This window comes from Panthera onca, chromosome X (genome assembly GCF_046562875.1).
Source record: "Panthera onca isolate mPanOnc1 chromosome X, mPanOnc1 haplotype 2, whole genome shotgun sequence".
Taxonomy (NCBI): domain Eukaryota; kingdom Metazoa; phylum Chordata; class Mammalia; order Carnivora; family Felidae; genus Panthera; species Panthera onca.
In genome coordinates, this window is record NC_138357.1 from 62858727 (window position 1) to 62877882 (window position 19156).

At 36.3% G+C, this 19156-nt stretch overlaps 2 protein-coding genes across 4 annotated transcripts in view; one reads left to right on the forward strand and one right to left on the reverse strand.

Moving 5' to 3' along the window:
* The window catches only part of LOC145714348 (SH3 domain-binding glutamic acid-rich-like protein 3), a 38866-nt gene extending 34196 nt beyond the window's left edge, over positions 1-4670 (forward strand). Inside the window, exon 4 of one of the 2 annotated variants that reach the window (XM_081793814.1) lies at positions 4548-4670. The gene's annotated coding sequence lies outside the window, so the exon portion shown is untranslated. Of the gene's footprint in view, positions 1-4279; positions 4501-4547 lie in introns of those variants that run through there. The other variant, XM_081793816.1, reaches the window with a different exon arrangement.
* The window catches only part of SH3BGRL (SH3 domain binding glutamate rich protein like), an 87180-nt gene that overhangs the window by 6929 nt on the left and 61095 nt on the right, over positions 1-19156 (reverse strand). For both annotated transcript variants that reach the window (XM_081793812.1, XM_081793813.1), the window contains exons 2-3: positions 5908-6093; positions 1355-1435 (exon numbers count right to left, since the gene is read on the reverse strand). In XM_081793812.1, coding sequence (XP_081649938.1) covers positions 1355-1435; positions 5908-6093 — 267 coding nt within the window. The remainder of the gene's footprint in view (positions 1-1354; positions 1436-5907; positions 6094-19156) is intronic.

Sequence of the window (19156 nt, forward strand, 5' to 3'; positions counted from 1 at the left end):
CCTAACATTTCTTCCAACTTAAATTATACAAAGCCTAAAATAAGACATTTTATTCATGGGAAAAGAAATTTCAGGAAGGAAACAGAATTTCACAGTGAATCAGACAACAATGTTAGTAAATGATCTCTAGTTGAAAACAAGCAATAACGCAGATTCCCAAAATTGGAGAAGGAGCTGGAGTTCAAAGAATCCATTTAACATAAAATTAGTTGCTATGAACAAAACATAAAATGATAGAACAGGGGGGTATACATTCTGATTAAGCCAGTCTGTGTAGAAAAGACCTATGGTAAAAAGCATGGGGTGCCTGGGTGGCACTTCAGTTCAGGTCATTATCTTTTGGTTCATGAGTTCGAGCCCCACATTCGGCTTGCTGCTATCAGCGCAGAGCCTGCTTCTGATCCTCTGTCCCCCTCTCTTTATTCCCCTCCCTTTCTCATGCTCTGTCTCTCAAAAATAAAAATAAACATTTAAAAATATTTTAAAAAAGAAAAGACCTATGGTAAAAAGCAAAGGTATATTTAAAGCCCATAGCTTTGAGACATTCCATTAAATAGGCAATTCAATTTTTGATTCTTTTCTTTATATGATCTCCCCTGGAAACACTGCCATTTGAAAAATTATTTGTTGTTGGCAGGGAGAAAGTCCCAAATTTAGCCAGCAATTTAGTGACCAGTTTAGAAACTCAAATGCTCTTAATTTTTATGTAATTTTTTAAATGTTTATTTATTTTTGAGACAGAGGGAGAGAGAGCGCGAGTACGGGAGGGGCAGAGAGAGAGGGAGGCACAGAATCTGAAACAGGCTCCAGGCTCTGAGCTGTCAACACAGACCCCGATGCAGGGCTCGAACCCACGAATCGTGAGATCACGACCTGAGCCAAAGTCGGTGGCTCCACCGACTGAGCCACCCAGGCGCCCTAGTGCTCTTAGTTAATTTGAATGGGTGACTCCAGCATTTACTCTCACACAAAGACAATAGATGCTGCCAAGAAGATTACTATGATGCAAGATGTGTTCTGTTGATGTAAAACCATTCATGACAGCTGAAATAATGGAGTCTTTAAAGTTGGTAACCACTTATTTATGAATGGGTCAATGAGAAATCTACTGCTTTGGGTAACTTGATGGGGAAGTCACTCCACCTACCTCCCACTCACATACTTTATGTATTTGATTATGCGCATGTCTGCCCTACCAGGAATTAAACGCATGCAAAAAAGGAACATTTCCTTTCAGCCATGTTACACTGCCTCTAGCTTAATCTGAATACATAATAAAGGTAGACATCTCACGGACTAAAAAACCCAGCAGCAATAAAATGGCTAATAAAGCAAGGAAAAAAAGGAATCATACCTTTGAACCAGGTGGAGCTGTCAAGCCTAAAAAGGCATACACTGCATTATTTTCTCTGGCTTCAAAGAAGGCATCATAGTCCTTAATGAATAGAAGGAAAAGAGAATAAGCAATATGTAACCAACAAAGGAAATAAAAGAGTAAATTTACTCATAACTAACTGATTGGTGAACCTTTTTTTTGGGGGGGGGGCACATAGGTTATCGAATTTCCATAGTGCTAGGACTCTGGGAAATGTAGTAAAGAATCAAGGCGTGTTAGATCCCATTTAATGTGAGTTAGAATATATGCTATTTTGTGGGGCAGAAATTTCAAAACGGATTATTTAATATCACATAGCATTTAAATCTGCCTCAGGCCAAGTAGCTTTCTCCACAGCTAAAGCAGCCAACTATTTGCCAGCAAGAGGTTGCTTATTTCTAGTAGGAGGCTATTACTTCCATTCCCCATTATTTCTCTTTCATTATTTATTAAGATAGAGATATCCTCAGAACCTTCAGTAGACTGAATATTAGCTATATATGCCCAAGACCATAAGAGTAATAAATCTGTGCTGGTTTTGGAAGGAGGGAATGAGATTTTCATGAAATATGACCAGAAGAGCAAATGGACCACTAAAAAGTTTCAATTCAGGGATCCATGAAAAGCCTCACATGACTGAATTTGGTTGGGCTTCCCACTGTCATCCTCTAAGCCACTAAGCATGCTTTACAAGTAAATAGAATTGCCTAAATTTGACTATGACATATAATCAATAGCAAACCTACTTAGAAAACTTGGAAACCTACTGTCTATAACTGGCCTTACTTTGTTTAATTTAAAACACACAGAAATAAGTCTGGCATTTTGGCTGATTTATTGGAGGTGAAGAGCACTCATAATTTTCTGGTTTCTCTAGAGACTTCCTCACCAACAGATTATAAATTATAGTTTTCTGTATGTGTATGTGTAATTCCTGGTACTTGGAGTATCTGGAGATATAAATTTTAGATATATGTATAGTTCCTGGTACTTGGAGGATCTCTCAAGCCATGGATGATCCTAAATTGGAACCTCACCCCAAGAAACATCAGAATTTCTCTCTCTTATTTAGGGATTCTTTTCACAGTAAGAATTGATTAGCCCTACTGGAATCTCCCAAGGATTGACTCAAAGCACCTTATCATGTACCCTAGATGCTGACAAAGGAATAAACCCTACACAGTAGGCACATATGAACAGTATCCTATGAGCTCACTCACTCTTTGAGCTCACTATTCTAAAGTGAAACTAATTGGATACTGATAACAATTTCATACTAAGACACATTACCTTTAAAGCACTCAAGGTAAACAATATACAAACAATATATATCATTTCTAAACTCAACCACTTGGAAGTAAACAAAATGTTAGTTGAAAGAGTCCAACAGTTGTAGAAGAGGTATTTCTTGCCTCTTGTTCAAAGTAACAAAAAAAATTCTTATCAGTCTTTAAGTTCATGTGAAAGAAAGTAGGTCTTCAACTATATTTAAATCTGATCATAAAATTCTACTCTACTGATCAAAAAATGCAACTCTAGTTCAAGTGTTTTGGGATCAAAGTGTATATATATATATATATATATATATATATATATATATATTAGATGTTTATTTATTTTGAGGCAGGAGGGGCAGAGAGAGAGGGAGAGAAAATCTCAAGCAAGCTCCACACTGTCAGCATGGAGCCTAATGCGGAGCTTGATCCCACAAACTGTGAGATCATGACCTGAGCCAAAATCAAGAGTCAGACACTTAACAGACTGAGCCACCCAGGTTGCCCTGGATCAAAGTATATTATCTTTTTTTGGCCTTGGACTTTGCAAACCCAAACAGGTTTCTAACTCTGAGACAAAAGAACATTACCAGTTTCTCAATTGACCCAGATTAATTAATTTATTCTGAAAATATTTATTAAGCACCTACTACATGCCAATCATTTTTTTGGTGCTAAGAATACAAGAGTAAACAGAATATTTTTAACTCTTTTTTAATGTTTTATTTATTTGAGACAGAGAGATAGAGAGTGCAAATGAGCAGGGGAGGGGCAGAGAGAGAGGGTGATAGAGGAAAGGCAAACAGGAAATGATAAGGAAACCCAAAGATTAACAACAGCAAGAAGCTACTACCACAGCTACAAGGTTAAAGGAAAGAGTAGAGAAGATATTACAAAACCCAGGAGCTGAGACATGTAGTACCACAAAGGAGACATAGCCACTGTCATGGACACTTCCAGAAGCAAGAAAGAGAAGAATACCTTGGTTTTTCCTCTGTCTTCCACTCTACCAAACAGTATCTCCTATTATTGGCCAAACCTAATAGGTAGCCCGTCACCAACGGAGATTGAGAAATGTAATTTACTGAGGTCAACCTCCCCCATAATACAGAATGGAGGAAAAAAGAATGAAAATGGGATCTTTGCATAAATAGGAAAATGAAATACACAGTGTTTCAACAGAAAAGGTAAGAGATTTAGAATAAAACAGATTTAGGCTTAAATCCTAGCTGTATGGTTTAGCAAGTCAGTTAGCCTTCTTCTAAGCCTCAATTTCTTCATCTGTAATACAGGAATAACAATACCTACCTCATGGGATTAGTATGAGAACTAATTAATATAATACACATAAAGCATGTAGCACAATAGCTGACATATCATACATATGTTTTCTATGAATAGTTACTATATATTCTTCTCCATATGAGTCTGTATAGGGATAAATTTTAATTCTTATTGTTATTAAACTCCTAACTTAGTGTCTGGCATATAGCAGGCATTCAGTAAAAGTTGGATTCTCTTTGCATTAACAAATATTTATTTGATCAAGTCTCACCTCCTGCCCCTTCCTTTCCATCTCCTTATTTCTCAGTGATACCTTATTTCTATAACATACTCCATTCCTTTACAGTGTGGCTTCTGTGGGAGAAATAAACCAGGTAAATGCTTCTCAAACGTTACCCTTATAACCTAAAATGTGCTTGTTTTCAAAGTCAAATGAGTTAAAATTTCTGACTCAAAAAAGTTAAGAGAATATATGCTGGCTTAGATTGCACTGGATGGCCTCTGAGGCCTCTTCCAGCTCCTGGTATTCAATAATTTGCAGAAATTTCCATTAGAGAGGCACTGAGGTTTCACTATCTAAATGAAGAGCCTAATTGCCTTTTCCTTATCTGCAGAGTATGTCTTTACACATTGGCCCCATTAGCAGCAACAGAAGAAATCTCCAGGATGCTCCTCAGGACTGAACAAATTGAATTCACAGAGAAAATATTTTATGCCAATAAAGTTCTCAATTTTTCCATGGTTCCTCCCCTAGATTTTCTGAATTGGCACATAAAAAAGATCCCCACCCAAAAGTGTCCTTCTTACTTCCATATAAACCTGTAGAAGATTTGGATTGCTGGCTCTAATACATTTTTCTCTCAGTCATGCTAATTCTGAGGACATAGCAGTGCAAACAATTCTTTACTAGAAATTCCTATAGCCCTCACATATGCTTTCTGTACTGTGTCATCACATGGATATATATTTATAACCACATTCCAATTGTTTCAGGTGTGTGTGATTCTTCCGACATCTCACTCCCAACCAGCTCCTTAAGAGAAAAGACTGTTTTATTTATACTTGTACTTGCCATAGTATCTAAAATTGCCAGAGACGATAGATATTACTAAAAGAATAAAGGAAACTACTCTATGGTTTAAATGAACTAAAGATGGCATACTTGAAAACACCAGTCACAAAGCAAAAAATCCATTTTTGTTTCCTTGTTACTTACATGAGTTCAATTAGCTAACTTAAGATTTTATGAAAATTCATTAATAATATCAAAATAAGGGGCACCTGGGTGGCTCAGTCAGCTGAGCATCCAACTCTCGATTTCCATTCAGGTCATGATCTCACAGTTCGTGAGATGGGGCCTCACATCCAACTCTGTGCTGACAGTGCAGAGCCTGCTTGGGATTCTCTCTCTCCCTCTCTCTCTCTCAAATTAAAAAATATATATATTTTAAATAATATCAAAATAAAAGTATTACTAGATTCAAGTAGGAAATAAGATATTACTCTTTTTTAACTACTTTTAATCTAAATAAGTAAAGCAGCTGACTTCTTTCAGAAACTTCTTCATGGACAGGACAGAAACAACACAATTGCTCTAGATAGAATTCAGATGAAGAAATGGAAAGGCAAGGCACCTTCCTAGCTCAGTCGGTACAGCATGCAACTCTTGATCTCAGGGTTGTAAGTCTGAGCCACAGGATGTGTGTAGACATTACTTAAAAATAAAATCTTTAAAGAAAGGGAAAGGAAACTATGTGCCCAAGGTCTGTATTTATGCATTTACAGGAAAGTTGTGGGGTAGGGATGGATTACTCATCCATCTGCTTCCTAGTAGAAATATCCTAGCTGCCTTGGTTGGATGAAGAGATGAACAAGATAAATGGCTGTATGCAAATTTGGGAGTGGAGTGAAGGGGATAGGATGGATGTGAGGCAATCCATTTCGATAAAACAAGAGTTTAAATCAGTTTCTTACCCCACGGTACTGGCTTTCGTTGAAAATCTGAGGTGGCAGGGGGTACCCTGTGGCTGGTCGATTGTTTTCAGGTACATTTTCTCTCATCCACTTTCGATTCTCTTCATTGGCTGCAATGTCTTTTTCTTCAAATCCTATTTTGTTAGCTTCTAAAAAACCAAGCACATCTTGCTGTTTCTTCTTAATCTAGAACCCAAAGGACAAAGAAACTATATTGTTGAAAAAAAGATTTTGTTGTTTTTATTTTTCAAATTAAAAGCCAGTGTTTGTGAACTAGCTGAAATTAATTCAGACACGGATCAAGATTTGTGGTTTCACAGAAGATATGTAGCTTTTCTTCTTTATTATTTTGTTGTTAATGATGTCTCACAAGTGGATTGAATAGCTTTAAGTCTACAAATCCGTGTATAAACCTATTTTTTTCTTTTTCCAAAGAAAACTCCCACATCTAATGATGCAGAAGTGAGGCTAGCTAATGCATATCAATAACCTAAAGTGCAGTTAAATCAAAACTGAGTAGTGGGAAGCTTTGCTTTCTGATTATCTACAAGCTTTCCTTAGTTTCAGCCTCATAGAAAATCTTTCCAAATGACTTGAGATTATGTCCTTTTTTTGCTTTAAATTTTATCTTTAATTTTTATTTTTGTATTTTTAAATTAAAAAGTCCATAATTATTATAGCTTCTAAGTGATTTTAGATCTTCCTCATGACAGAATAATTCTTAAAAATATATACCTGCTAGCATTTTTCCAGTTCTTTTTTTTAATTAACTTTTTTTATTTCAATCCCAGTGTATTTAACAGTGTCATATTAGTTTCAGGTGATTCAACAATTCCATACATCACCCAGTGCTCATCACAAGTGCATTCCTTAATCCCCATTACCTATATCACCCATTCCCGCCCCCCACCTCCCCTCTGGTAACCATCAGTTTGTTCTTTATAGTCAAGAGTCTGTCTCTTTGTTTGTCTTTCTCTTCTTTTCTTCCTTTGCACAACTGTCTTGTTTCTTAAATTCCACATATGAGTGAAATCATAGGGTATTTGCCTTTCTCTGACTGACATATTTTGCTTAGCATAATACTTTCTAGCTCCATGTCCTTGCAAATGACAAGATTTAATTCTTTTTTATGACTGAATAATGTTCAATTATGTATATATACCACTTTTTTTTCATTCATTTATCTATTAATGCATACTTGGGCTGCTTCCATAATTTGGCTACCATATACCATAATGGAATAAACATAGGGGGTGCATTTATCCTTTTTAATTAGCACTTTTGTATTTTGGCGGTAAATAGTAGTGTGATTACGGGATCATCGGGTAATTCTATTTATACATTTTTGAGGAACTGTTTTCCCCAGTAGCTGCACCAGTTTGCATTTCCACCAACAGTGCAAAAGGGTTTCCTTTTCTCCACAACCTCACCAACACTCGTTTCTTGTGCTTTTCATTTCAGACATTCTGACAGGTGTGAGGTGATAACTGATTGTGGTTTTGATTTGCATTTCTCTGACAATGAATGATGTTGAGCATCTTTTCATGCGTCTATTGGCCATCTATCTGTCTTCTTTGGAGAAATGTCTGTTCATGTTTTCTGCCCAGTTTTTAATTGGATTATTTGATTTTTTGGGGTGTTGAGTTGCATCAGTTCTTTATATATTTTGGATACTAGCCCTTTATTGGATATGTCATTTGTAAATATCTTTTCCCTTTCAGAAGGTTGCCTTTTAGTTTTTTTTTACTGTTTCCTTCACTGTGCAGAAGTTTTTGTGTTCATGTAGTCCTAACAGTCTATTTTTGCCTTTGTTTCCCTTGCCTCAAGATATATATCCAGAAAAATGTTGCTATGACCGAGGTCAGAGATATTACTGTCTGTGCTCTCTTCCAGGATTTTTATGGTTTCAGGTCTCACATTTAGGTCTTTAATCCATTTTGAGTTTATTTTTGAGTATGGGAAAAGAAAGAGGTCCAGTTTCACTGTTGCATGTAACTGACAAGTTTTCACAAAAAACCTTTTGCTGAAGAGACTGTCTTTTTCCAATGGGATATTCTCTCCTACTTTGTAGAAGATTAATTGCCCATATAATTGTGGGTTTATTTCTGGTTTTTCTATTCTGTTCTATTGATCTATGTGTCTATTTTTGTGCCAGTATCATACTGTTTTGGTCACTACACCTTTGTAATATAACTTGTAGCCTAGAATTGTGATTCCTCCAGCTTTGCTTTTCTTTTTCAAGATTGCTGTGCTCTTCAGGATCTTTTGTGGTTTCATACAAATTTTCAGATTGTTTGTTCTAGCTCTGTGAAAAATGCTATTGGCATTTTGATGGGGATTTCATTAAATGTGTAGATTGCTTTTAGTAATATAGACATTTTAATAATGTTTGCTCCTGCAATCCATCAGTATGGAATGTCTTTCCATTTCCTTGTGTCATCTTCAATTTCTTTCGTCAATGTTTTAGAGTCCAGAATATAGGTCTTTCACCACTTTGGTTGGGTTTATTTCTGGATATCTTATTGTTTATGTAGCCATTGTAATTGGGGTTGATTCCTTAATTTCTCTTTTTGTTGCTTAACTATTAGTGTATAGAAATGCAATAGATTTCTGTATGTTGATTTTGTATCCTGCGATTCTACTGAATTGATTTATCAGTTCCAATATATATATATATATATATTGGTGGAGTCTTTAGGGTTTTCTATATAGGGTATTGTATCAGCTGAAAATAGTGAAAGTTTTATATCTTCCTTGCTGATTTGAATTCCTTTTATTTTTTTTTGTTGTATGATTGCTGAAGCTAGGGCCTCCAGTACTATGTTGAATAAAAGTGGTGAAAGTGGCTATCTTTGCCCTGTTCCTGACCTTAGGGGAAAAGCTCTTAGTTTTTTATTGTTGAGTATGTTTGCTGTGGGTTTTTCATATATTGCCTTTACTATGTTGAGGTATGTTCCCTCTAAACCTAGTTTGTTGAGGGCTTTTATCATGAGTGGATATTGTATTTTGTCAAATACTTTTTCTCCATCTAATGAAATGACAATATGCTTTTTATCCTTTCTCTTATTGATGTGTTATATCAAATTCATTGATTTGTGAATATTGAACCACACTTGAATTCTGGAGAAAAAAAATCCCACTTGCTTGTGGTAAATAAGTTTTTTTTTTAATGTATTGTGGGATTCGATTTGCTAGTATTTTTTGAGGTTTTTTTATATCTATGTTCATCAGAGATACCACTCTGTAGTTCTTTGTGTGTATGTGTGTGTGTGTGTGTGTGTTTGTGTCTGTCTGTCTGTCTGTCTTTATCTGGTTTTGGTATCAGGGTAAGGGTAATGCTGGCCTCATAGAAGGAATTTGAATATTTTCCTTCCTTTTCTATTTTTTGGAATACTTTGAGATGAATAGGTATTAACTCTTTAAATGTTTAGTAAAATTCACCTGTGAACCAATTGGTCCTGGACTTTTGTTTGTTGGGAATTATTTGATTAGTGATTCAATTTCCTCCCTAGTAATCTTTCTGTTCAAATTTTTGATTTCTTCCTGCTTTAGTTTTGGTAGTTTATGTATTTATAGGAATTTATCCATTTTTTTAGGTTGTCCATTTAGTTTGCATATATAATTTTTATAATATTCTCCTATAATTGTTTGTATTTCTGTGGTTTTGGTCATTTCTTTTCTCCTCTCTCATTTGTGATTTTGTTTATTTAAGTCCTTTCTCTCTTTTTTTTTTTTTCTTGATGAGTCTGGCTAGAGATTTATCAATTTTGTTGATTCTTTCAAAGAAACAGATCCTGGTTTCATTGATCTGTTCTGTATTTTAAATTTGTTAGATCATTTATTGCTCATCTAATATTTATTATTTCTTTCCTTCTGCTGGTTTTAGGTTTTTTTGTTCTTTCTCTAGTTCCTTTAGGTGTAAGGTTAGGTTGTTTATCTGAAATTTTTTTTGCTTCTTGAGGTAAACGTGTATTGCTATAAACTTTCCTATTAGAACAACTTTTGCTGCATCCCAAAGGTTTTGGACTATTGTTTTCATTTTCATTTGTTTCCATGTAATTTTTTTTTATTTTTTCTTTGATTTATGGGTTGACCCATTCATTGTATAGTAGCATTTTATTTAACTTCCAAGTATTTGTAGTCTTTCCAGATTTTTTCCTGTGTTTGATTTCTAGTTTCATAGCTTTGTGGTCAGAAAAGGTGAATGGTATGACTTCAATATTTTTAATTTGTTGATACTTGATTTGTGGCACAACATGTAATTTATTATTATCTATATTCTAGAGAATGTTCTGTGTGCACTTGAAAAGAATGTGCATTCTGCTGTTTTAGAATGGAATGTTCTGAATATATCTGTTAAATCCATCTGGTCCAGTGTGTCATTCAAGTGTGTGTCATGACACATCCAGTGTGTCATTCACAGTGGTCCACTGTGTCCTTGTTGATTTTCTATTTGGCTGATCTACCCATTGATGTAAATGGGGTGATAAAGTCCCCTGCTATTTTTGTATTACCATCAATTGCTTCCTTTATGTTTGTTATTCACTGTTTCATGCATTTGTGTGCCTCCATGTTGGGTGCATACATATTTACAATTGTTATATTGTCTTTTTAGATTGTCCCCTTTATTGATATATAGCATCCTTATTTGTCTGTTATTACACTCTTTGTTTTAAAGTTTATTTTGTCCAATCTAAGTATTGCTACCCTGGCTTTCTTTTGACCATTTGCATGATAGATGTTTCTCCACCCCTCACTTTCAACCTGCAGGTGCCTTTAGGTCTGAAATGAGTATCTTGTAGGCAGCATATAGATGGGTCTTGTTTTTGTTGTTGTTTTTGTTGTTCTTGTTGTTGTTGCTGTTGTTGTTTCTTCATTATGTCACCCAATGTCTTTTGGTTGTAGCATTTAATCCATTTACACTTAAAGTAATTATTGATAGATATGTTTTTATTACCATTTTGTTACTTGTTTTGTGGCTATTTCTATTGTTTTCTTCTGATTCTTTCTTCCCTTCTCTTTCATGGTTTGCTGGTTTTCTTTAGTGATACACTCTGATTCCTTTCTGTTTATACTTTCTGTCTTAATAAGCATCCTCAAGCAAACAGAAATGAATCTTTCTTTGACCACATTATAAGTCTCACAGTTACTCTATATGTCAGTTTTCATTGTTTACAACAGAAATTGGATTAGAACAGAAATTGGATAAGAATATAGGCGCTAAGCCTTCCTGCATACTTAGTTTGGAATACACTTGTACCACTCATGAGCCCATAACATGTGCTGCTCAGGTTATCTTTCATGTGTCTGTGCTATTTCTTCGATAGGAGATTTGAAACCATTACCTTCCCATCCTGTGACACTGGAAAATGGAAAATGTTTAGTCATGTTACAATCACATTTTCTGTCCTCAAACTGTTTCTTATTCTTTCTTTTCCAAAACTGTCAAACATAATACTGATGAAACTAATAGGAAAATGCCAGCATTTCTACCTGGTGTTTTAACAATATTTGGGAGGTTACAGATTAACCCATTAAAACAGAAAGTTTACATTTGGTTTCTGTGCTTCTTTAGATTACCAGGTAGAGATAATACACTGTTTTGTCTACTAATCATACCTAGGAGAGAGCTTTAAAATAATAAAGTTAAGATTTTTTTTAGTCAGGTTTCTCCATTGATATGTTTTTCTTAGGACTTTAATTCACACGTCTATGGTAATTTGCTCAAATTTAAAACTATTACTTAAAATTTCTGAGTTGCACAGGCCAATCAATAAAAGCTTCTTCATGGAGTCACACTAAAAAGTCACATGGAGAGAAGCATCAGAAATATAAAGTCAACAGAAGCAGTTCTCCCAAAGGATACAATAGTGCAAAATTAAAAAAAAAAAATAACTTCTATACAGTGAAATCCCCTCTGAATTTATACCCTGCATACACATGCATACATACACACAGATTACATTTTTGTCTTCTAACTTTCTTGTTTTTATGGATAAAAAAGCTTCTCTCTCATCAGATAACCCCAGGAAAAATAATTCTCTTCTTATTTGTTTGGCAATTTTTTAAGTGTTTATTTATGTTTGAGAGAGAGAGAGAGAGAGAGAGAGAATGAGTCAGGGAGGGGCATGGAGAGAGAGAGGGAGACAGAATTTGAAGCAGTCTCCAGGCTCTGAGCTGTCAGCACAGAGCCTGACGTGGGTCTAGAACTCACAAACTGTGAAATCATGACCTGAGCCAAGGTTGGATGCTTAACCAACTGAGCCACCCAGGCACCCCAATAATTCTCTTCTTTAAAGATACATTACAATCCAACAAAATTTGCAACAAGATATTATTTTATAACAGGAAACCTATTTTCTTATTGATTTATAAAGTCAAACTTTTACTCCTAAGTATAACATATAGCCTTTTATGAATTTTGAAGAAAATCACTGTAAAAATCACTAAATAATCAGGAGTGAGTATCTAGTAAATTAATACACTTAATGGAAGATTCAATTACATCAGTGTTTTTCAATCTTCATGATACAATGTGTTCAGTTAGTTTGAAGTATGTTAAGTAATTTGTCAATCATTTGCATATTCACAAATTTAGTTTTAGATACAGATGACATATAAATATGGTACTTTCAGGCACTTATCATTTTAGCAGATATTTCTGAATAAATGAAGAATTAATGTTATATTATAGCTCACATGCTGAGAATAATACATGGCCCTGGGTAAATATAATTTGTTATATCTGTGTGAGAGACAAAAGGCACAGGACCTTTAAGATCAATGAATCTTTGATGCTATACTGAGAACACTGTCCACTGTGCTAAGATGGTGGTTAAGCCTAGGATCACTGGGCATTTATAGCGTATCTTTACTCATATCTTTACCCCTTGACCATCAGCTCCAGACTGAAAATATTTCTCCCATGCTCTGGAACTACCTGACAATAAGTATACATGCCCCTTAGAGTGTTTACATCTCTATAAAGCTGAACAGAATGGGCCATAATAACACTTTTTTTTTTACATTTTTTTATTATTTATTTTTGAGAGAGAGAGAGACAGAGCACAAGTGGGGGAGGGGCAGAGAGAGAGAGGGAGACAGAATCTGAAGCAGGCTTCAGGCTCTGAGCTGTCAGCACAGAGCCCAATGTGGGGCTCGAACCCACGAACCGTGAGATCATGACCTGAGCCGAAGTCAGTTGCTTAACTGACTGAGCCACCCAGGCGCCCCCAATAACACTTTTTTTTAAAGTTTATTTGTTTATTTTGAGACAGAGAGAGAGAGAGAAGAGAGAATCCCAAGCAGGCTTCACACTGTCAGTGCAGAGCCCAACAATGGGCTTGATCTCACAAATTATGAAGTTGTGACCTGAGCTGAAATCAAGAGTTGGATGCTCAACTGACTGAGCCACACAGGCACCCTCATAATAACAATTTAAGTAGGTTCTTCCCTGTCAAATGTGAATATCTATTCAGCTTTGAGTCTTCAGGATATGTAAAAAAATAATAAATAAAAATAAATAAGAGGTTTCCTAATTTAACCATATCTGTGAGTCCACATGTTCACATATTAAGTTTACTTCCAACAAGGGATATTTTATATCTAAAGAGTTATTGCCTTTCTTATATGCCTACAGGCACATAGTTCAGTGCAACACATCCTGACAAAAGAGCTTCTGTTAATGCTAATTACCTAATTTCTTACTGGAATTTAAAATAAAGGGACACAGAAAAAAATGATTGAAAACTACACATTGTCAGAACAATTAAGAATGGGTGTCACAAGGGTGTACTAAGGCAAAAAAATTAAATTTTCTATAGGAAAAAATAAATTACTTTGGAGTTAAAAGGTTATTGATATCCTCTTCAGCACATAAAAGCATTTGCAAGTGGACACTGGCACAGTCCAAAAATTTAAATCAATCTTTTAAAAGAGCAAACACCCCTCACTTCCACCCAAAGAATGTGAAGTTGTTTCAGTCCACATGTCAGAGTTGAGAATCAAGGTATCCTTCCCTCCAAAGACACAAAGCAGGGCCACTGAACAATTGTTACCTGGAAGAAACAGTTGCTCTCCTGCTAGCCTCAGTTTCTTGTCTGTCATGTCAAGAATCAAGTTTCTTTTATTTTTTTAATATGATATTTATTATAAAATTGGTTTCCATAATACACTCAGTGCTCATCCCAACAGGTGCCCTCCTCAATGCCCATCACCCACTTTCTCCTACCTCCCCCCCATCAACCCTCAGTTTATTCTCAGTTTTTAAGAGTCTCTTATGGTTTGCCTCCCTCCCTCTTTAACTTTTTTTTACCTTCCTCTCCCCTATAGTCTTCTGTTAAGTTTCTCAGAATCCACATAAGAATGAAAACATATGGTGTCTGTCTTGCTCTGTCTGATTTATTTCACTTACTATAACACTCTCCAGTTCCATGCACGTTGCTACAAAAGGCTATATTTCATTCTTTCTCATTGCCACATAGTATTCCATTGTGTATATAAACCACAATTTCTTTATCCATTCATCAGTTGATGGATATTTAGGTGCTTTCCATAATTTGGCTACTGTTGAAAGTGCTATTATAAACATTGGGGTAGAGGGGCCCTATGCACCAGCACTCCTATGCCCTTGGGTAATTTCTGAGCAGTACTATTGCTGGGTCATAGGGTAGATCTACTTTTAATTTTTGGAGGAACATCCACACTTTTTTCCAGACTGGCTGCACAAGTTTGCATTGCCACCAACAATTCAAGAGGGTTCCCATTTCTCCACATCCTTTCCAGCATCTATAGTCCCCTGATTTGTTCATTTTAGCCACTCTGACTGGCATGAGGTGATATGTCAGTGTGGTTTTGATTTGTATTTCCCTGATGAGGAGTGACATTGAGCATCTTTTCATGTGCCTGTTAGCTATCTGTCTTCTTTAAGAAGTATCTATTCATGTCTTCTGCCCATTTCTTCACTCCATTATTTCTTTTTCAGGTGTGGAGTTCGGTGAGTTCTATAGATTTTGGATACTAGCCCTTTGTCTGATATGTCATTTACAAATATCTTTTCCCATTCAGTCAGTTGCCTTTGAGTTTTGTTGATTGTTTCCTTTGTAGTGCAGAAGCTTTTTATCTTTATGAGGTCCCAATAGTTCATTTTTGCTTTTAATTCCCTTACCTTTGGAGATCTGTCAAGTAAGAAATTGATGCAGCTGAGGTCAGAGAGGTTTTTCCCTGCTTTCTCCTCTAGGGTTGATGGTTTCCTGTCTCACATTCAGGTCCTCGATCCATTTTGAGTTTATTTTTGTGAATGGTGAAAGAAAGTGGTCTACTTTCATTCTTCTGCATGTTGCTGTCCAGTACTCCCAGCATCATTTGTTAAAGAGACTGTCTTTTTACATTGGATATTCTTTCCTGCTTTGTCAAAGATTAGTTGGCCATACTTTTGTGGGTCCAATGCTGGAGTCTCTATTCTATTCCATTGGTCTATGTGTCTGTTTTTGTGCCAATACCATGCTGTCTTGATGATTACAGCTTTGTAGTAGAGGCTAAAGGCTAGTATTGTGATGCCTCCTGCTTTGGTCTCCTTCCTCAATATTACTTTGGCTATTCGGGGTCTTTGGTGGATCCATACAAATTTTAGGATTGCTTGTTCTAGCTTCAAGAAGAATGCTGATGCAATTTTGATTGGGATTGCATTGAATGTGTAGATTGCTTTGGGTAGTATTGACATTTTAACAATATTTATTCTTCCAATCCATGAGCACAGAATGTTTTTCCATTTCTTTGTGTCTTCAATTTCCTTCATAAGCTTCTATAGTTTTCAACATTTCTAAAGTTTTCAGATCTTTTACCTCTTTGGTTAAGTTTACTCCTAGGTATTTTTGAATCTTGGTGCAATTATGAATGGAATCAGTTTCTTTATTTGTCTTTCTGTTGCTTCATTGTTAATGTATAAGAATGCAACTGATTTCTGTACATTGATTTTGTATCCTGTGACTTTGCTGAATTCATGTATCAGTTCTAGCAGACTTGTGGTGGAGTCTATCAGGTTTTCCATGTATAATATGTCATCTGCAAAAAGTGAAAGCTTGACTTCATCTTTGCCAATTTTGATGCCTTTGATGTCCTTTTGTTGTCTGATTGCTGATGCTAGCACTTCCAACACTATGTTAAACAACAGCGGTGAGAGTGGACATCCTTGTCATGTTCCTGATCTCAGGGGGAAAGCTCTCAGTTTTTCCCCATTGAGGATGATATTAGCTGTGGGCTTTTCATAAATGGTTTTTATGGTATTTAAATATGTTCCTTTTATCCCGACTTTCTCGAGGGTTTTTATTAAGAAAGGATGCTGAATTTTGTCAAATGTTTTTTTTTTTTTTTTTCTGCATCCATTGACAGGATCATATGGTTCTTATCTTCTTTTATTAACGTGATGTATCACATTGATTTGCAAATGTTGAGCCAGCCCTTCAGTGCAGGAATGAATCCCACTTGATTATGGTGAATAATTCTTTTTATATGCTGTTGAATTTGCTTTGCTAGTATCTTGTTGGGAATTTTTGCATCCATATTCATCAGGGATATTGGCCTGTACATCTCTTTTTTCGCTGGGTCTCTAGTTTGGGAAACAAAGTAATGCTGGGTTCATAGAATGAGTCTGGAATTTTTCCTTCCCTTTATATTTTTTTGTAACAGCTTGAGAAGTATAGGCATTATTTCTGTTTTAAATCAGGTAGAATTCCCCAGGGAAGCCATCTGGTCCTGGACTCTTATTTCCTGGGAAATTTTTGATAACTGATTCAATTTCTTCATTGGTTATGGGTCTGTTCAAGTTTTCTAGTTCTTCCTGTTTGAATTTTAAAGTTTGGGGGTGCTTAGGAGTTTGTCCATTTCTTCAAGGTTTTCCAGACTTTTTCCTGTGGTTGATTTCAAGTTTCATACCATTGTGGTCTGAAAGTGTGTATGGTATGATCTCTATTCTTTTATACTTATTAAGGGCTGTTTTGTGACCCAGTATGTGATCTAACTTGGAGAATGTTCCATGTGCACTTGATAAAAAAGTATATTCTGTTGCTCTGGGATACAGAGTTCTAAATATATTTGTCAAGTCCACCTGATCCAATGTATCTTTATTGATCCTGTGTCTTGTTTCTTTATTGATCTTGTGTCTAGATGATCTATCCATTGTTGTAAGTGGAGCATTAAAGTCCCCTGCAATTACCACATTCTTATCAATAAGTTTGCTTATGTTTGTGATTGTTTTATATATTTGGGGGCTTCAATATTTGGCACATAGACATTTATAATTGTTAGCTCTTCCTGATGGATAGACCCTGTAATTATTATATAATGCCCTTCTTCATCTCTTGTTACAGCCTTTAATTTAAAGTCTAGTTTGTCTGATATAAGTATGGCTACTTCAACTTTCTTTTGACTTCCAGTAACATGATAGATAGTTCTCCATCCCCTCACTTTCAATCTGAAGGTGTCCTCAGGCCTAAAATGAGTCTGTTGTAGACAGCAAATAGATGGGTCATGTATTTTTTATCCATTCTGATACCCTATGTCTTTTGGTTGCAGCATTTAGTCCATTTACATTGTGTTATTATTGAAAGATATGGGTTTAGAGTCATTGTGATGTCTGTAGGTTTCATGCTTGTAGTGGTGTCTCTGGTAATTTGTGGTCCTTGCAACATTTCACTCACAGAGTCCCCCTTAGGACATCTTGTAGGGCTGGTTTAGTGGTGATCAATTCCCTCGGTTTTTCTTTGTTTGGGAAGACCTTTATCTCTCCTTCTATTCTGAATAACAGACTTGCTGGATAAAGGATTGTGGGCTGCATATTTTTTTCTGTTCGTCGCATGGAAGATTTCCTGCCATTCCTTTCTGGCCTGCCAAATTTCAGTAGATAGGTCTGCTACTACCCTTATGTGTTTACCTTTGTAAGTTAGAGCCTGTTTATCACCTAGCTGCTTTCAGGATTTTCTCTTTATTGTTGTATTTTGCCAGTTTCACTATGATATATTGTGCCGAAGATTGATTCAAGTTACGTGTTAAGGGAGTTCTCTGTGCCTCTTGGATTCCGATGCCTTTTTCCTTCCCCAGATCAGGGAAGTTCTCCACTATGTTTTCTTCAAGTACACCTTCAGCACCTTTCTCTCTCTCTTCCTCCTCTGGAATCCCAATTATGCGTATGTTATTGCATTTAATCATGTCACTTCTCTAATTCTCCTTTTATATTCCTGGATTTTTTTATCTCTCTTTTTCTCAGCTTCCTTTTTTTCCATAATTTTATTTTCTAATTCACCTATTCTCTCCTCTGCTTCTTCAATCTGAGCTGTTCTCACCTCTATTTTATTTTGCACCTCATATATGTATTTTTTAATTCCTCATGACTATTTCTTAGTCCCTCGATCTCTGTATCAATAGATTCTCTGCTGTCCTGTATACTGTTTTCAAGCCCAGCGATTAATTTTATGACTTTTATTCTAAATTCTTGTTCGGTTATATTGCTTAAATTGTTTTTGATCAATTCGTTAGCTGTCGTTACTTCCTGGAGTTTCTTTTGAGGAGAATTCTTCCATTTCATCATTTTGTGTAGTCCCTGCAGTAGCTCCAAACTGCAGGTCACTCCCCCTGTGCTGTCCAGAGAAACTCGTGTTGGTGGGCGGGCTGTAGTCAGACCTGATGTCTGCCCCCAGCCCACCACTGGGGCCACAGTCAGACTGGTGTGTACTTTACCTTCCCCTCTTCCAGGGGCAGGACATACTGTGGAATGGTGTGGCCCCTGTTTGGGCTACTTGCACACTGCCAGGCTTGTGGTGCTGCTTCGATGGGATCTGGCCAAGGGCATATTAGTTGGGGTGGATCTGCAAGGTGCACAGGGGTGGGAGGGGCAAGCTTAGCTTGCTTTGCTGCTGGTGGTCCCCTGTGGGAGGGGCCCTGAAGCACCAGGAGGGAGGCAGGCCTGTTGGAGGGATGGATCCACAGAAGCACAGCATTGGGCATTTGCACAGTGCAAGCAAGTTTAGTGATGGGAACTGGTTCCGTTTGGAATTTTGGCTGGGGGATAAGAATCAAGTTTCTTTTAAAGGAAGGAAACTGAAAAGGTTTCTGCTTTAGAAGGTGCCAGTGTGAATGTTTGAATTCCAAAGAAACAATAAAACTTTAGTAATCATGTTTAAAATGATAAAACAAGATGGGGCACCTGAGTGGCTTAGTTGGTTAAATGTCCAACTTCGGCTCAGGTCATGATCTC